We start from the raw sequence: 13,990 nt of genomic DNA on the forward strand, positions 1-13,990 counted from the left end.
AAAGTAATTACTCCATACTTCAAGGATATCTTTTTCTCCTGTTTTCATTTCACCTTTATTATCTCTAATTCCTTTTACAGCACTCTTTCCTCCATTCCTAAGCTTCTTCAACAACCTCCAGAATATTTTGCCACCTTCTTGATATTTATTTTCTATATACTTGCCAAAGTCCTCCCATGACTTTTGTTTAGCTAGTTTTACACGGTGTTTAGCTTTCTTACACTTGTCTCTGTATTCTATAACAGCACAAGCTGACTTATTTGCCAGGAACTTTTGATATGCTTTCTTCTTTTCCTTCACTGCCTCTTTAACTTCCTGTGTCCACCATGGAGTTCTAATTTTTCTATCCTTGCAGACAACTTCACTACATGCCTCTCTAGCTGAATGAATCAGGGCTTTCTTCAAGGCTTGCCACTGAATCTCCAAAGTTTGATTCCTGTTCTCAAACTCTTTCATTTTTTCTTCAATAATCTTTGTGTATTTTAGTCTACAGTTCACATCTGAGAGCTGTTCAACTTTTATTCGCTTTAAGACTTTCTTAAGTGTCATTCTTTTCAATATGAAATTCAATTTTATCCTGCTCGAGACAAAATAGTGATCACTTCCAATTTCAAATCCTCTGTACACTCTGGTGTCCTGCACCAGGGAGAAAACATCACTATCAACAATAGCATAGTCAATGAGACTTTTCTTATTCCTTGCCTCTTCTCTCCATGTGAATTTGGGCACATTTTTATGTTGGAACATGATGTTAGTAATAGCCAGTCCATGTCCTGAGCAGAAATCCAACAGATATTTATCATTATTATTAGCTTTGCTCTTTTCTCCAAATTTTCCCAAAAAATTTGGAGAAAATTTTCCCAAAAAAAGACATATTTCTGTATGTCTCACAATCTTTCCTACTCTGCTATTTAGATCCCCAACAAGGACCAACTTTTCCTTTTTCATTATGTCAGTTGCTTTTTCTAAAGCCTCAAAAAATTCCTCCACTTCTCATCCATTACTAAACAGCAAAGTTTTTTTACTAAACTATTGCAACAGTCAAAAGTAGTAACAGTCGCATCTTTTAAAATTTCCCATTTGCTAGCTAAGAAGAAAAATCGTTTACAGATGGAGATTTAATTAAAGAAGCTATGTTAGAAGCTGCAGATTCACTTTTTGAAGATTTCAAAAATAAAACCGAAATAGCTTCGGCTATAAATACGTTACAGTTATCAGCAAGAACTGTAACTAGAAGAACTGAATCAATTGCAGTTTATTTAGAAACAGAATTAGCAAATTAAATAAAAAAATGTATTTTCTTTTCGCTACAGCTGGATGAATCGATAGACATAACAGATACATCACAATTAGCAATTTCAGTGAAAATTTTATTTAATGATTTTTCTACAAAAGAAGAATTTCTTAAAATTATTCCATTGAAGGGGCACACTAGAGGAGAGGATATATTTTCCCGTTTTTCAAGATTTTGTACTATACAAAAAATTACCAATTCACAAATTAACTTTAATTACTACTGACGATGCACAAGCAATGACTGATAAGGAAAATGGATTTATTGCCTTGTGCAGACAGGACCCTTTTTATTTCCTAAATTTATTGCATATCATTGTCTTATTCATTAGGAAATGTTATATGCTAAAACTGTCAATTTTAAACATGTAATGTCAATTGTAACAAAAATTATTAATTCGATAAAATCAAAAGCAACTCAACAGGTTATTTAAATTACTTTTGAAAGATGAAAATGCTGAAAATGACAACCTACTATAACATACTGAAGTGATGTGGTTGAGCAGAAGTAAAATACTTGAGCAATTTATCATTCTTTTGTCACAAATAAAAGAATTTATTACATCAAGAGGTGATTTTTACGAAGAATTAGAAAATAAAAGTTGGCATCCCTTATCCACTCCACTAAAGACCAACCACTTCCCCTAGACCTACCTGGTGTATACCAGGTCCCTTGCAGCTGTAAATTGTCCTACCTTGGCCAAACAGGCAGGACAGCAAATATCAGAATTTCAGAATACAAGGACTACATCCGATTTCACCAGTACAGCCACTCTGGGCTTGTAGACCATACTCTGGACGTTCGCCACAGAATAAGGTGGAAGAAAGCCACAGTAATACACCGCAGCAAATTCAAATATGAGACTATTCGTGGAATCAGCCTCAGCCCTCAGGAACATGCCAAACCTCAACAAATTTGGATGCATGAGACTGCCCCAAATTTGGGAAACATACATCAGAAGAACTTCAGCCCAAAGGCCAAGAACACCTAATATAGCCCGCCGGGGGGGGCACCATGAAGACTTTAGGAAAACGTTAGCTTCCTCGCTTCATTTCTCATTTGCTGTTATGTAGTACTTGCGTGCACGTGTCTTTATCTTAATTTTCCATGAAGATTGCAACGTGACGTTGCCAAATATCGGAAAGTATATATTAAAGTTGATTTTATTTATATTTCTAGTGTATGCTGTCAATTCCTTAAGTATTAATTATTGGAATTTTTATACCTTGAAAAGTTTAGGAAATCATTTTTCTCTCTACACACATTGTGCTTGGAGATTACAACAAAACTTGTTGTCTGTGCATGCGCATATGCACACAGTCCATCTTGGGAGTGTGTAAGTATAGTAGACCACACTTGGTTTGGTCCCTACTCTTTCATCAGTCATAAACTTCCAATAGAACTAGGATGATACCATCAGGAGTTTAATTTTCTGCATTATAACTCTGGGTCATTGGGGGTACACACAAGCTTTCATCATAATACACCCTCTGTCCAAAAAGAAACCGAACTTTTGATAGAAACTAAAACACAGGCCAATTATAATTATTCAAATCATTTATTTCAATCAATATACTCTCCATCAGCTTCAATATAGCATTTGGCACAGTCAATTCTTCTTCTTCTGCAGCTTTTCCCACTTAAGTAGGGATCACTGTTTGTGGTGAGTCTCCTCCACAACTTCCTGTCTTGAGCTATAGCACCGTCCAAGTTCTTCATCCTCAAGTCCTTCTCCACCATCTCTTCTTTGGCCGTCCACGCTTCCTCTTTCCCTGCACATCCATCTGCATGACCTTTCTTCCCCCCTCCTCATCACATGATCAAACCATCTCAACCTTGCCTCCTGTATCTTTGCTCCCAAGTTCGTAACTTTCACCGTTCCCCTTATATAGGCATTTCTCAGATGATCCTTTCTGTTCACACCGCACATCCACCTAAGCATTCTCATCTCTGCTACCTCCATCCTGCTGACATTATTTTTCCTCAGGGCCACAGTTTCCAAAGCATACATCATAGCTAGTCTCACTACTGTCCTGTAGATTTTGCCTTTTAGTTTGATCGGCACCCTCTTATCACATAGCACTCCAGCCATCTCTCTCCAGTTCCTCCATCCTGCTTGTATCCTGCATCCCACTTCCTTTTCAACCTCACCATCCTCTTTCATTGTTGAACTTAAGTATCTAAAGTCACTGCCCTTCCTGATGACATTTCCTTCCAGCTCCAGATCTGTCTCCTGGCTGCCATCCACTTTGCAACACATATACTCTGTCTTACTTCTGCTCAGTCTCATACCTCTCTCTTCCAGTACTTTCCTCCAAATGTCTAGTTGGCTGCCACTTCTCTTGATTCTGCACACAGTACAATGTCATCTGCATACAACATAGTCCAAGGCATGTCTTCTCTCACTTCCCCGTCACAATATTAAACAGGAACGGACTTAATGCTGACCCTTGATGCAAGCCAACTGTCACTGGAAAACATTCTGTCTCTCCCAGGCAGGTTTGAACTCTTGTCTTCACATTTCTGTACATCTCCTGCATCAACCTGATATATTTCTCTGGTACCTTCTTCTCCCTCAGACACCTCCAGACTTCTTGCCTTGGCACTCTATCATACATTTTCTCCAGATCAATAAATACCAGATGTAGCTCCCGTTGCTTCTCTCAAAACTATTCCATTATCTGTCGTACCCCAAAGATAGCATCTGTCATTGATCAACCAGGCATGAAGCCAAATTGCTGTTTTGCAATCTCCGACTCCTTCCTCATTCTTCCATCAAGAACCCTCTCTAGGATTTTCATTGTGTGGAACATCAACTTTATTCCTCTGTAATTCTTACAGTCTTGTGCATCCCCTTTACTCTTGTAGATGGGGACAAGAGTACTTTCCCTCCATTCCTCGGATATATTTTCCTGTTGACAAACTTTTATTAACAGGTCCCACAGCAGGTCAATTCCTTCTTCCCCCAGTGCCTTCCATGCCTCCACTGGGATCCTGTCAGGGCCCACTGATTTTCCATTCTTCATCCTCTTTATGGCTTCCTTCACTTCCACTCTACTAATGTTCTGCACCATCCCCTCATAAGGCTCCCCATCTTCTCCGTCAGTCCTTGCATTTTCTTCATTCAAAAGCCCTTTAAAGTATATTCTCCATCTGGAGAATATACTTTAAAGGGCTTTAAAGGTATATCCACGTCCCTCCTTAATACCCTTCCTCTAGAGTCTTTGATCTGCCTCACATGTATGATGTCCTTTGATGCCTTATTTCTACATTTTGCCAATTGATAAATCTTTTTCTGTCCTTCCTTTGTTTCTAATTGATCATAAAGGTCTTGATATACCATGGCCTTCACCTGTGCAACAACTCTCTTGGCTTCTCGCTTTTTCTCTCTGTATTCCTCTCTGTCCTCTTCCACTCTTGACTCATCCCACTTCTGCTTTTCCTTCCTCTTAGCTGTCACTGCTTCTTGTACTCATTATTCCACCACCAATCCTCCCTCCTGCTCTCTAATCTTTCCAGATGTGCAATTGAGGTGCTTCACCAAGCACCTCAATTGCACAGCTTAGAATTACTTTTGAATTATGTCTCCACCAGTCTTTACACTTTCTAATCCATCTGAAATCCTCTCTAACACCTTCTCCCTAAAACGGTTCCTCACACTCTCTTCTTTTAAGCGAAACCACTTAATTTTCTTCCTCCCATGGCTTCCAAAGGTTCTTATCTTCGACTTTATTTCAAAGTCTGCACACAGCAGCCGGTGTTGCTGCGCCACTTGATCTGTTGGGATTACTGCCTTAAGATGTTTTCTTCTAGTCAAAATGTAGTCAATCTGTGAACTATTGTTCTTCTAAATGTTACCAAATGCTCTTCCCTCTTACAGAAGGAGTTCACAATTGCCAGATCAAATCCTACTGCAAAGTCCAAAATCCTCTCTCCTTCCCAGTGCATCATTTCCACTCCATGGCCACTATGTACCTTTTCACAGTCCCTATTCTGTGTGCCCAAGTCTCCTCCGACAATCACCATCTCGTTTTCTTCCTGTTCCCTCATTTCTTCATCTAGCATGTTCCAGAATTCATCTTTCTCTTCTGCTGTACAGCCAACTTGTGGGCATATACACATAAGATGACCAGTTCTTCTCCTAGACCCAGTTCCATTCACATGATCCTGTCGTTCCTCCTCCTATCCACTTCCAGTACTTCATCCTTCATTCCACCACGCACCACAATTCCGACACCATTTCTTCCCTCTTTATTCGCTCCACAGTAGAACAATTTATACCCGTCTCCTGGTTCCTTCACCTTTTCTCCCTTCCACCTTGTCTCCTGCAGGCATAAAATGTCAAACTTTCTCTTCCTCATCATGTCTGCCACCTCTCTTCCCCTTCCAGTCATGCTTCCAACATTCAACATTCCCACTCGCAACATCCTCTCCACTTGCTGGGCTCGCTTCTTTAACCGCAACCGCCCTTGATGCGGTAGCCCTCGTCCACTTCTCGGCGATGTGACTCCGCAGCCCTTGTATCACTTTCTTTTCGATGGTCAATCAATTTGTCAAATGAATTTTTTATATCAGTTTTTGGGATACTGTTGAGGGTCGTGGTTACTGCCGCTTGAACATTTTCAATGGTGTCATATTGCTTTCCTTTCATCGGCAAATGAAGTCGGGGGGGGGGGGGGGGGAGAAAGAAGTCACAGGGTGCTAAATCAGGTGAATACAGTGAGTGATCCAACACACAAACTTGGTTTTTGCTCAAAAACTGTCTCACAATGTTCGAACAATGAGATGATGCATTAGCGTGCAAAAGTGACCAGCTGCCTGCATCACGATATTCATGCCGTATGCGATGAATTCTCACTATCAACCGCTTGAAAATTTCGAGATAAACTCACCATTGACTGTTTGGCCAGGCAGAATGAATTCTTTGTGGATAATGCCCTCGGAATCGTAGAAATAAATCAGCATTGTCTTTACTTTTGACTTCTCCAAGTGACTTTTTTTCGGATGCCCCTCTTCTGGTTGTCTCCACTCAGCACTCTGGTTTGTTTCGGGCTCATACTCAAAACACAAAGTTTCATCACCAGTAACAATTTCAAGGAAGTTTGAGTCCTTACGACAGTTTTAATGAGGTCCATGCAGTGTTCAATTCGATACATTTTTTGGTCGTCGATCAACTTGTGGGAACAAACTGCGAATTCGATTTATGAAGGCCCACACTCTCGGTCAAAATGTTGTGCAAAGTTGATTTTGGAATCCCCAATTCATCTTTAATCAATCTCATGGATGGACAATTTCGGGGTTTCTTTGATGAAATCACGTTTTTTTTTTTTTTTTTTTTGGATGTTAACTTCACTCAGTCCAGTTTTTGGACGGCCCAGGTTTTCGTCGTCCTCAAGCATCTCACGACCACTTTGAAATCGCTTAAACCACTCGTAAACTTGAGTACGGGATAAGCATTCACCGCTGTATGCTTTTTGAAGCATTTGATGCATTTCGGTAAAACTTTTATCATGTTTAACACAAAAGTCAATCGCAGCTCTCTGTTTGAAACTCATTTTTCCAACCGTTTGTCAAAACACACTGTCATTCTTGGCACTATAACTCTGCTTCTAATGACACAAATGTCATAAACAGTTGACACAACACTAATGAAGGTTGCCGTTTTCGACAACAAAAGGATACAACAGGTGGCACCACTAGTTTCTTCTATTTTCAAAAAGTTCGGTTTCTTTTTGGACAGAAGGTATAGGGTGCTAGTTCATGATGAGTAGTCCATTATGATAAACAGCAATGTAGTAGGCTGTCATTGTTTACGAATAAGATAATCTTTAAAAGGTACCTGTGGCTTGACTAAACAATAAATTACATGATAACCACAGTAATTAACTTTAATGAAATGAAAGTACAGATATTTTGTACTGAAAATAACAGTACCTCATCAGTGCATAGAAACAAGCAAATCAAAGAAAAACAAGAATACATGGTACAAAATAATACAAGGCAGTTAATAAATGTGACAGAAATTTAGCAATTCTATAAGTGGGAGAGTCAATACAATTCACGATGGGTCTTACTAGTTACTCTTCCACCTATAGAACTGCTAAATTTCTGTCACATTTATTAATTGCCCATACTGGACAATCCAGATCATTCATCAAGAATTCTAGACATTTTCTTGAGAAAATCAAGGATATTCAGATACAAGATCAGTTTGTTAGTCAGCTTTAACATTGTTTCATATAGTAAATTAACACTGTTACTTTACTATATGATAATTACTCTCCTGATATTTGCAAAGATTTTTGAATTTCTTATAGAATTAGGATATTTCAGCTGGAAAAACAAGATCTATAGACAAGTTGAAGGCACACTGCCATGGGTAGCCCTCCGTCCCCACCATTGGCAAACTATTTTTTGAACCATCTGGAAGATACCTTGTTCTCATTCATTCATCCCCAATCCTCTCATTGGTTTCATTATGTTGATGATCACATTGCTATTTGGCCTCATTCTGAAAATGAACTTGCCACTTTCCTAGAAACCAGATCAATAGCTTTCACCCATGCATTCAATTCAACATGGAGGAAAAAAAGGCTAGTAGTTTATTTACCATTCCTAGACATCCTTCTAAAGCACACAGCCACTGGTAATTTATCAACCAGCGTTTATCAAAAACCTACCTAATTTACTGGCAGATATATTCATCAAAAGTCTGCTCATCATCTCAAAAAATTGGTGTTATCAAGTCTTTAATTAATAGAGACATAATGTGTGCTCCTCTCCCTCACGCTTACAAGAATTTCTCACTATTAAAATGTTAATGGAATTTAATGGTTACAACCCTAATCAAATCAGCAGATAATTGACTCCTATGTTCCAACACCTCAGGATTCTTCAGCAGACTGCAGGGCTCCGGTCCCTTATATTTCTGGCATCGCTGAACTGATAGGTAGAATTTTAAAGAAATATCTTATTCCAACATATTTTCTTATCAATAAAATTTCTCATCTGTTGCCATCTACAAAATACAAACTGTCACCTCTCTCATTAGCTGGCTTTTACCAGATACTTTGTGAATGTAATCTAACAAACTATGGGCAGACAGGCTGTGGAAACAAGAATTAATGAACATCAATGTTATATCAAATAAATGAAACCTCAAAAGTTTGATCTGGCACAACATAGTATTGACACTAAACACAGAATCCAGTGGGATGAAGCTCGTCTTCTTCATAGAAGCAGGTTTAAATATGAACTATGCCTTTTAAAAGAAAGTTGCAAAGCCCTTTTGCATTGGCCAAATCTGAATTGGAACGAATGTCTCTCTTTCTCACTCTCTCCCCCAAAAGTTTGGGAGAGTCTTATTTTATGTAACCGTCAAAAATAGTTTTTAATAATATTATTTATTAATATTAATTTCTAGCACGTGGCAACAGTTTTTAATTGATAAACCACCAACTAACTGTATGTACCTTGTATTCTATTCCCATTTCTTTGATATCTGTATTTTCGTTTCATTTAAGTTATTTACTGTGGTTATCATGTAATTTATTGTTTATGAATAAGACAGATTGCTACTTTTCTAAGTTATTTTCAATTTTTGTTCACACAGCTATCATAATGAGTGGTTAGCACATCCGCTCTCCAGTCAAAAGGCTGCTGGTTCGAATCCCCCGTGGGCATGAATGTTTATGATTGTATGTGAAAATACTAGTGGTGGTGGTGGTAGATGGTGTAGATGATGAAGGTAGTTGCGGTTGGTGGAGTGGTAGAGATGAAGAGTTGTAGAGTAGGTGCCCTCCCTCGATGAGTCTTTGGACTCCATGGAGGTGCAATGATAATAATAATAATAATTTCTGTAACCCACTTATGTGTTCAAAGAACCACATCTATTGGTTGAACTTAAAAACACATAAATATCCCAAACTTTGGTGCATTTGTAAAAATTGCACTTCTCAAAATACAACATGCACATTATCCCTGGTTCTGCCAGAGTGAATTTTATTGAAATTCTGAATTTAGAATCCATGGAAAAATTGTCAGGTCACTTAAAATTTTTTTGTTGGCATTAAATCACTTGCAGGGACACAAAGAGAAAAGTTAATGGAAATTTTACATTGCTCTACCTTCACTTTGTCAGGATGGAATTCAATAACATCTGGTACTTCTGATGTAGACTAGACTGTCTCTATGTAATTCAGTTTCGTGAATCTGATCATTTTTATCAGCACTCTATCTGAATGCAGTTTTATGAAATGAAGGATTAAGGAGATATTAAAACTGGTTGTGGCATTTCAATTTTAGTTTCACCTGGATCACTTTTGGTGGATGATTAGGCAAGGCAAAACTAAAATTGATATCCAAGATAAAAAAATAAATAAAAGATCTGTAATCATGTTTATGATCTTCATCTTCTGACTTAATGTTCACCTGGAACATTTCCTTTATTTTTTTGAGTATTCTTCATCAAAAAAAAAAACTGACTACATTTCACGAAATTTATATGCAGCATAATATGCAGTAGTATATGAAGATTTAATGTTGTGCCAGAATTAAAGCAAAGCAAAGATTTGTTAACTGCACATATTTTTTTGACTATGCCTGCTTTGCAAGGGGGGGGGGAATCTACTACCCCTAATAAAACCAACTAACATGCTTCAGCTCAAATTTCCTAACAATTCTTCATATCCTAAATGGATTTCAACACAGATTTTTTTAACAACACAGTATAAATTATTTTTCAGGCTGATCTATAAATATGACATATTTTGAAAGAAATCACCCAGTGTTCTGCATTTATTTGATATAATTATCTAAACTATGTTAAAAAAAACATTAAAAAATGTTTTTAATGGGGTGTGGAATTTTCTGAATAGTGGTAAACAAAAATGCAATATCAAAGTGTAAACATTTGTAACATTTTAGGGCATTCACCACCAATCAGAAAATTAAACACCGAATTACTCCTTTAAAAAATAAAAATGAATTAATACACATTTTATAATGTGCCCACTCAAGATGAGTCCTTGGAGGTATCATATTATAATAATAAAAAATAATAATAAACTCACTTTTGAACTTCACAGATTCAGTTTTATCTATTGTCGCATCACCAATCAAAACTTTAGCTGCCAATTCTAAGTTTATGATCTTTGGCTGTTTAAAAAATATTTTTAATGTAAAAACTATTTCATTCACATAAATTAAAATTTATATCCAAAATTTTTTTAAAAGCTAACTTGGATAAAACTTCAAACTCAGCTACATAGTATACTCCAATATAAGTAGTTTTATGTTCAATTTTGATGAGTGTTGTTATTGCTCATTTTTCTGCCATTTCAGACTCATCCTTATGCCAGCAGCAATTTCTCTGAGCTGCTTAGTGGAATATAAAGAACTACTTTAAGTCACAGCCATGCATATCACACATACTATTGAGATGAAAAGACAAAAAAATAAGATGAATGTACAGGCAACACTCCAATTTATGATCGTTTCACGAAACTGTTGGACAGTGTACACTACTACTGGACTGTTGAACATATCATATCAGCTTCCCAACATAGCTTACAGGTCCGAATTCCACCTAAAGACATTTACAAACATGGATGTCTGTAAATATCTTTAGGTAAGTGATGAATTTCATCGTCCAATGTGAAACTATCACACTGCTTACTTAAGTGGCTTAAAGTTTCATGCTTTGATCTCTAAAGCAAGGTTTCCAGATTACCATAGCCCAGCCACTAATGTAGTAGAGGTTTGCGACCTCATAGACAGGAGTTATCCAACAAATTCATTGTAAACAACTTAATGATTCAGTTAATATCTAGAAAATAAAAATGTACTAACAAAAATAAAGAAACCACAGTAATCTACTTTAAATATGATCTACCATTTATCCAAATCTTCAAAACAGCAATTAACTGGCCCTTCTATGTCAATAGACTTCTGGTACAGTATCATGTAATTGTATGGCCCTTCTATGTCAACAGCAGAAAGGCAAATTACTTTCCCACTTATATTTACATTGTCATGTAAATGTAAATTATTGTATTACACTTGATATTTTAGCTTCTGTGGTAAAGTCATTTTCAGGAGTGTGTGTACAGAAATACAAGTTTATAATAAGACAGGAACGTTTCCCAGCAAAAAAAAAAAAAAAAAAAAAAAAGTTGAACATTACTCTTAAAAAAAGTAAAAGAAAAAACATTCATGATGGATGTTCAAACCTAGAGTCTGAGTCTGGAAATAGAAGTAGAACTTGGTGACAAGATGAGAACCTGGTGGAGAAGGAATTTTAGCACTATCAATTTATTGACTGTCAATATGTAAGAGTATTATTAATAGAGCAGTCTGGACTGTTAGGAACCAAATAATTTTTGAACCTCTTGTTCATTAAGTGAATGCCCCTGAAGGAGATGACAATATCCTAATAGCATAACTTGAGCATCCTGGACACGTCTTGGAGTGTCATTATGCTAGTTGAATTCTACTGAATATGGAAGAGTGACAGGAATAAGATCTGGTAGTAACTGACCAAATTATTGAGGTCATGACGTTTATTCAGGTTGAGAAAGTTCAAAATAGCCTCACACACTTCCTTGTGCTAGAATTTGATCGAGCAACATGGGTTCCTTTCTAATCAATTCAATGATTCATTGGCATGGTTCAACAAGAAGCCTCATTTTCTGGGGTTCAGATAAATAGCTGATCTGCCTTGTGTTCATACTAAGAAGATAGTTCTTCCTATTTTGCTGATGTGAAGAATGTAACAAGAACCCCCAGTAAGCTAACAGGTTTTTTTTTTTTAAGAGGGAATGGAGAATCCATGTGTTGAGGCATAGGTGCTGGGAGGACATCATGTTGGATGTTTAATGGAATATTTTCATCATTAGGAAAGGATTAATTTTAATGCTTCTTGAAAATATGTTTTTAATTCCTTTCCTAGTGCTGAAAATATTCCATTAAACCTCCAACATGAAGGAATGCAGAAATTCTTAAGTTGGAGGGGGGGGGGGGGGTGAAAGACTGGAGTTGTACTTTCATGGTACCTTTCCAGTCAAGCAATCCCTTTGTGTATGGGATGGCTAATGTCAAATTATAGTCAGCATTTCTTTTGGCTACCCCTCCCCGTGATGCACTTGTTTGTGATGGAGGGAACCTCCCAGTGATGGTTCTGGTCCTTTTCATTCTTCCTCTTTTTTTTTTTTACTTTTCTTCCCACATTCTTCACTCCACTCCTCCTGAGTCTTTTTTTTTTTTTTTTTTTAACTATCCTTTCTTCCATACCACCATCATTTTGATCCAATGTCCTACTGTCTTACTGCGGTGACCTATGGATATCCGGAAAGGTGGATCCTGGTAGTCTTGAATTACTTTGGCTTCTGCTTTGGAAGTCTGGAAGTCTAGCCAGCATCAATCAATTAGTGGGCTTGCATGTAAGGGTCAGTGTTGGAATAATAAGTCTCTAACCCCATGGTCTGGAGTTGGGACCCAAGGCTTGCTGTGGTGTTTGGCATAGCATCTGGGGTAACCCTAGCATTCCACTCATGAATGCAATCATTGCTTGCCAGTCAATGGGCATCCATGTGTGACTGTAGTGGATGGGAAGCTCTGGTGCTGACCAAAAAAAAAAAAAAAAATCTTTGAACAAGAGCCCTCAAAAGTCCCAACCAAGTACTGATACTGAAAATGCATCATTTGATAACAGAAATAAGAAACAAAAGACATGATACCAGTATAAATGTACCAGTTTTTCTGATCATCTGTGTACAGGTGAAAAGCCAATAGGGAAAATGTCACCCTTCTTTATTTAAAAGGACTTGTTTAGGAATGGCAGGTTCTCCAAAAACAGTTAAGAAACATCATGTCAACAACATTCTGAACAACACCAATTGCTAGTAAATACCAATTGCTGTAACACCACATTAAACACCACTCTTCTTGGGGAATAATCTCAGAATGGAATCTCCTTGGTATTCCTGATGAAAGATCAGGAAGTCACAGGTATGAGGTACATTCTAATCCTTATAGATGGTCATTTGGCTCTAATCAGGAAAGCTGTCCTTACTTTTGATACACCTAAGCTTCCACCATCTGTAAAAGCAGGGTAATCTCAACTGTTCTGTTAGACTGTACATGTCCAATGGGCTTATCTGTGCCCAATGTGGTAGCAAAGAGCATAATAAATCTTGCTCTGCAAAGAAAGCTAAATTTGCAAAAAAAAAAAGCTAAAAAAAAGTGGAAGTGCTTCTCTGTTGAGCACATGAATCATATAACTTACAGTCTCACTCTAGAAACAGCTCCAAAAATGGTTCCATTTGATAAGAATTCCACTTGTCAAAAAAAAACTTCAGTATCCACTGAAAGTCAAATTTACCACCAACTAATCCTGACACATCAAGTGATGTATGGAATTTTATAACAGAGCAAGAGATGGATACTGGCCATACATATTTCCCAAAATCACTTGATAGATATAAATCTGATATCTATCAAGTGATAGATATCAGGTTTATATAGATATCCCTCAAACTCCCAGAAATTTGACAAGTCTACAAAGTCAAAACAACAGGAAAATTTTTACAATGGAACTGTTCTTGTAGAAAGGATTATACGTTGATAACACATGACTATTAAATTATTTAAGGAATTTTAAAACGCATACTGGAATATTAATTAAAAGAAACTTTAATA

At 37.2% G+C, this 13,990-nt stretch overlaps 1 protein-coding gene across 4 annotated transcripts in view; it reads right to left on the reverse strand.

Annotated features, from left to right (window-relative positions):
- The window catches only part of LOC150109078 (uncharacterized), a 324,345-nt gene that overhangs the window by 121,948 nt on the left and 188,407 nt on the right, over positions 1 to 13,990 (reverse strand). For all 4 annotated transcript variants that reach the window (XM_090411522.1, XM_090411531.1, XM_090411541.1 and 1 more), the window contains exon 7: positions 10,366 to 10,450. In XM_090411522.1, coding sequence (XP_090267648.1) covers positions 10,366 to 10,450 — 85 coding nt within the window. The remainder of the gene's footprint in view (positions 1 to 10,365; positions 10,451 to 13,990) is intronic.

Source organism: Typopeltis vanoorti, chromosome 2 (genome assembly GCF_054136105.1).
Source record: "Typopeltis vanoorti isolate ZY-2024b chromosome 2, IOZ_Tvanoo_1.0, whole genome shotgun sequence".
In the NCBI taxonomy this organism is placed as follows: domain Eukaryota; kingdom Metazoa; phylum Arthropoda; class Arachnida; order Uropygi; family Thelyphonidae; genus Typopeltis; species Typopeltis vanoorti.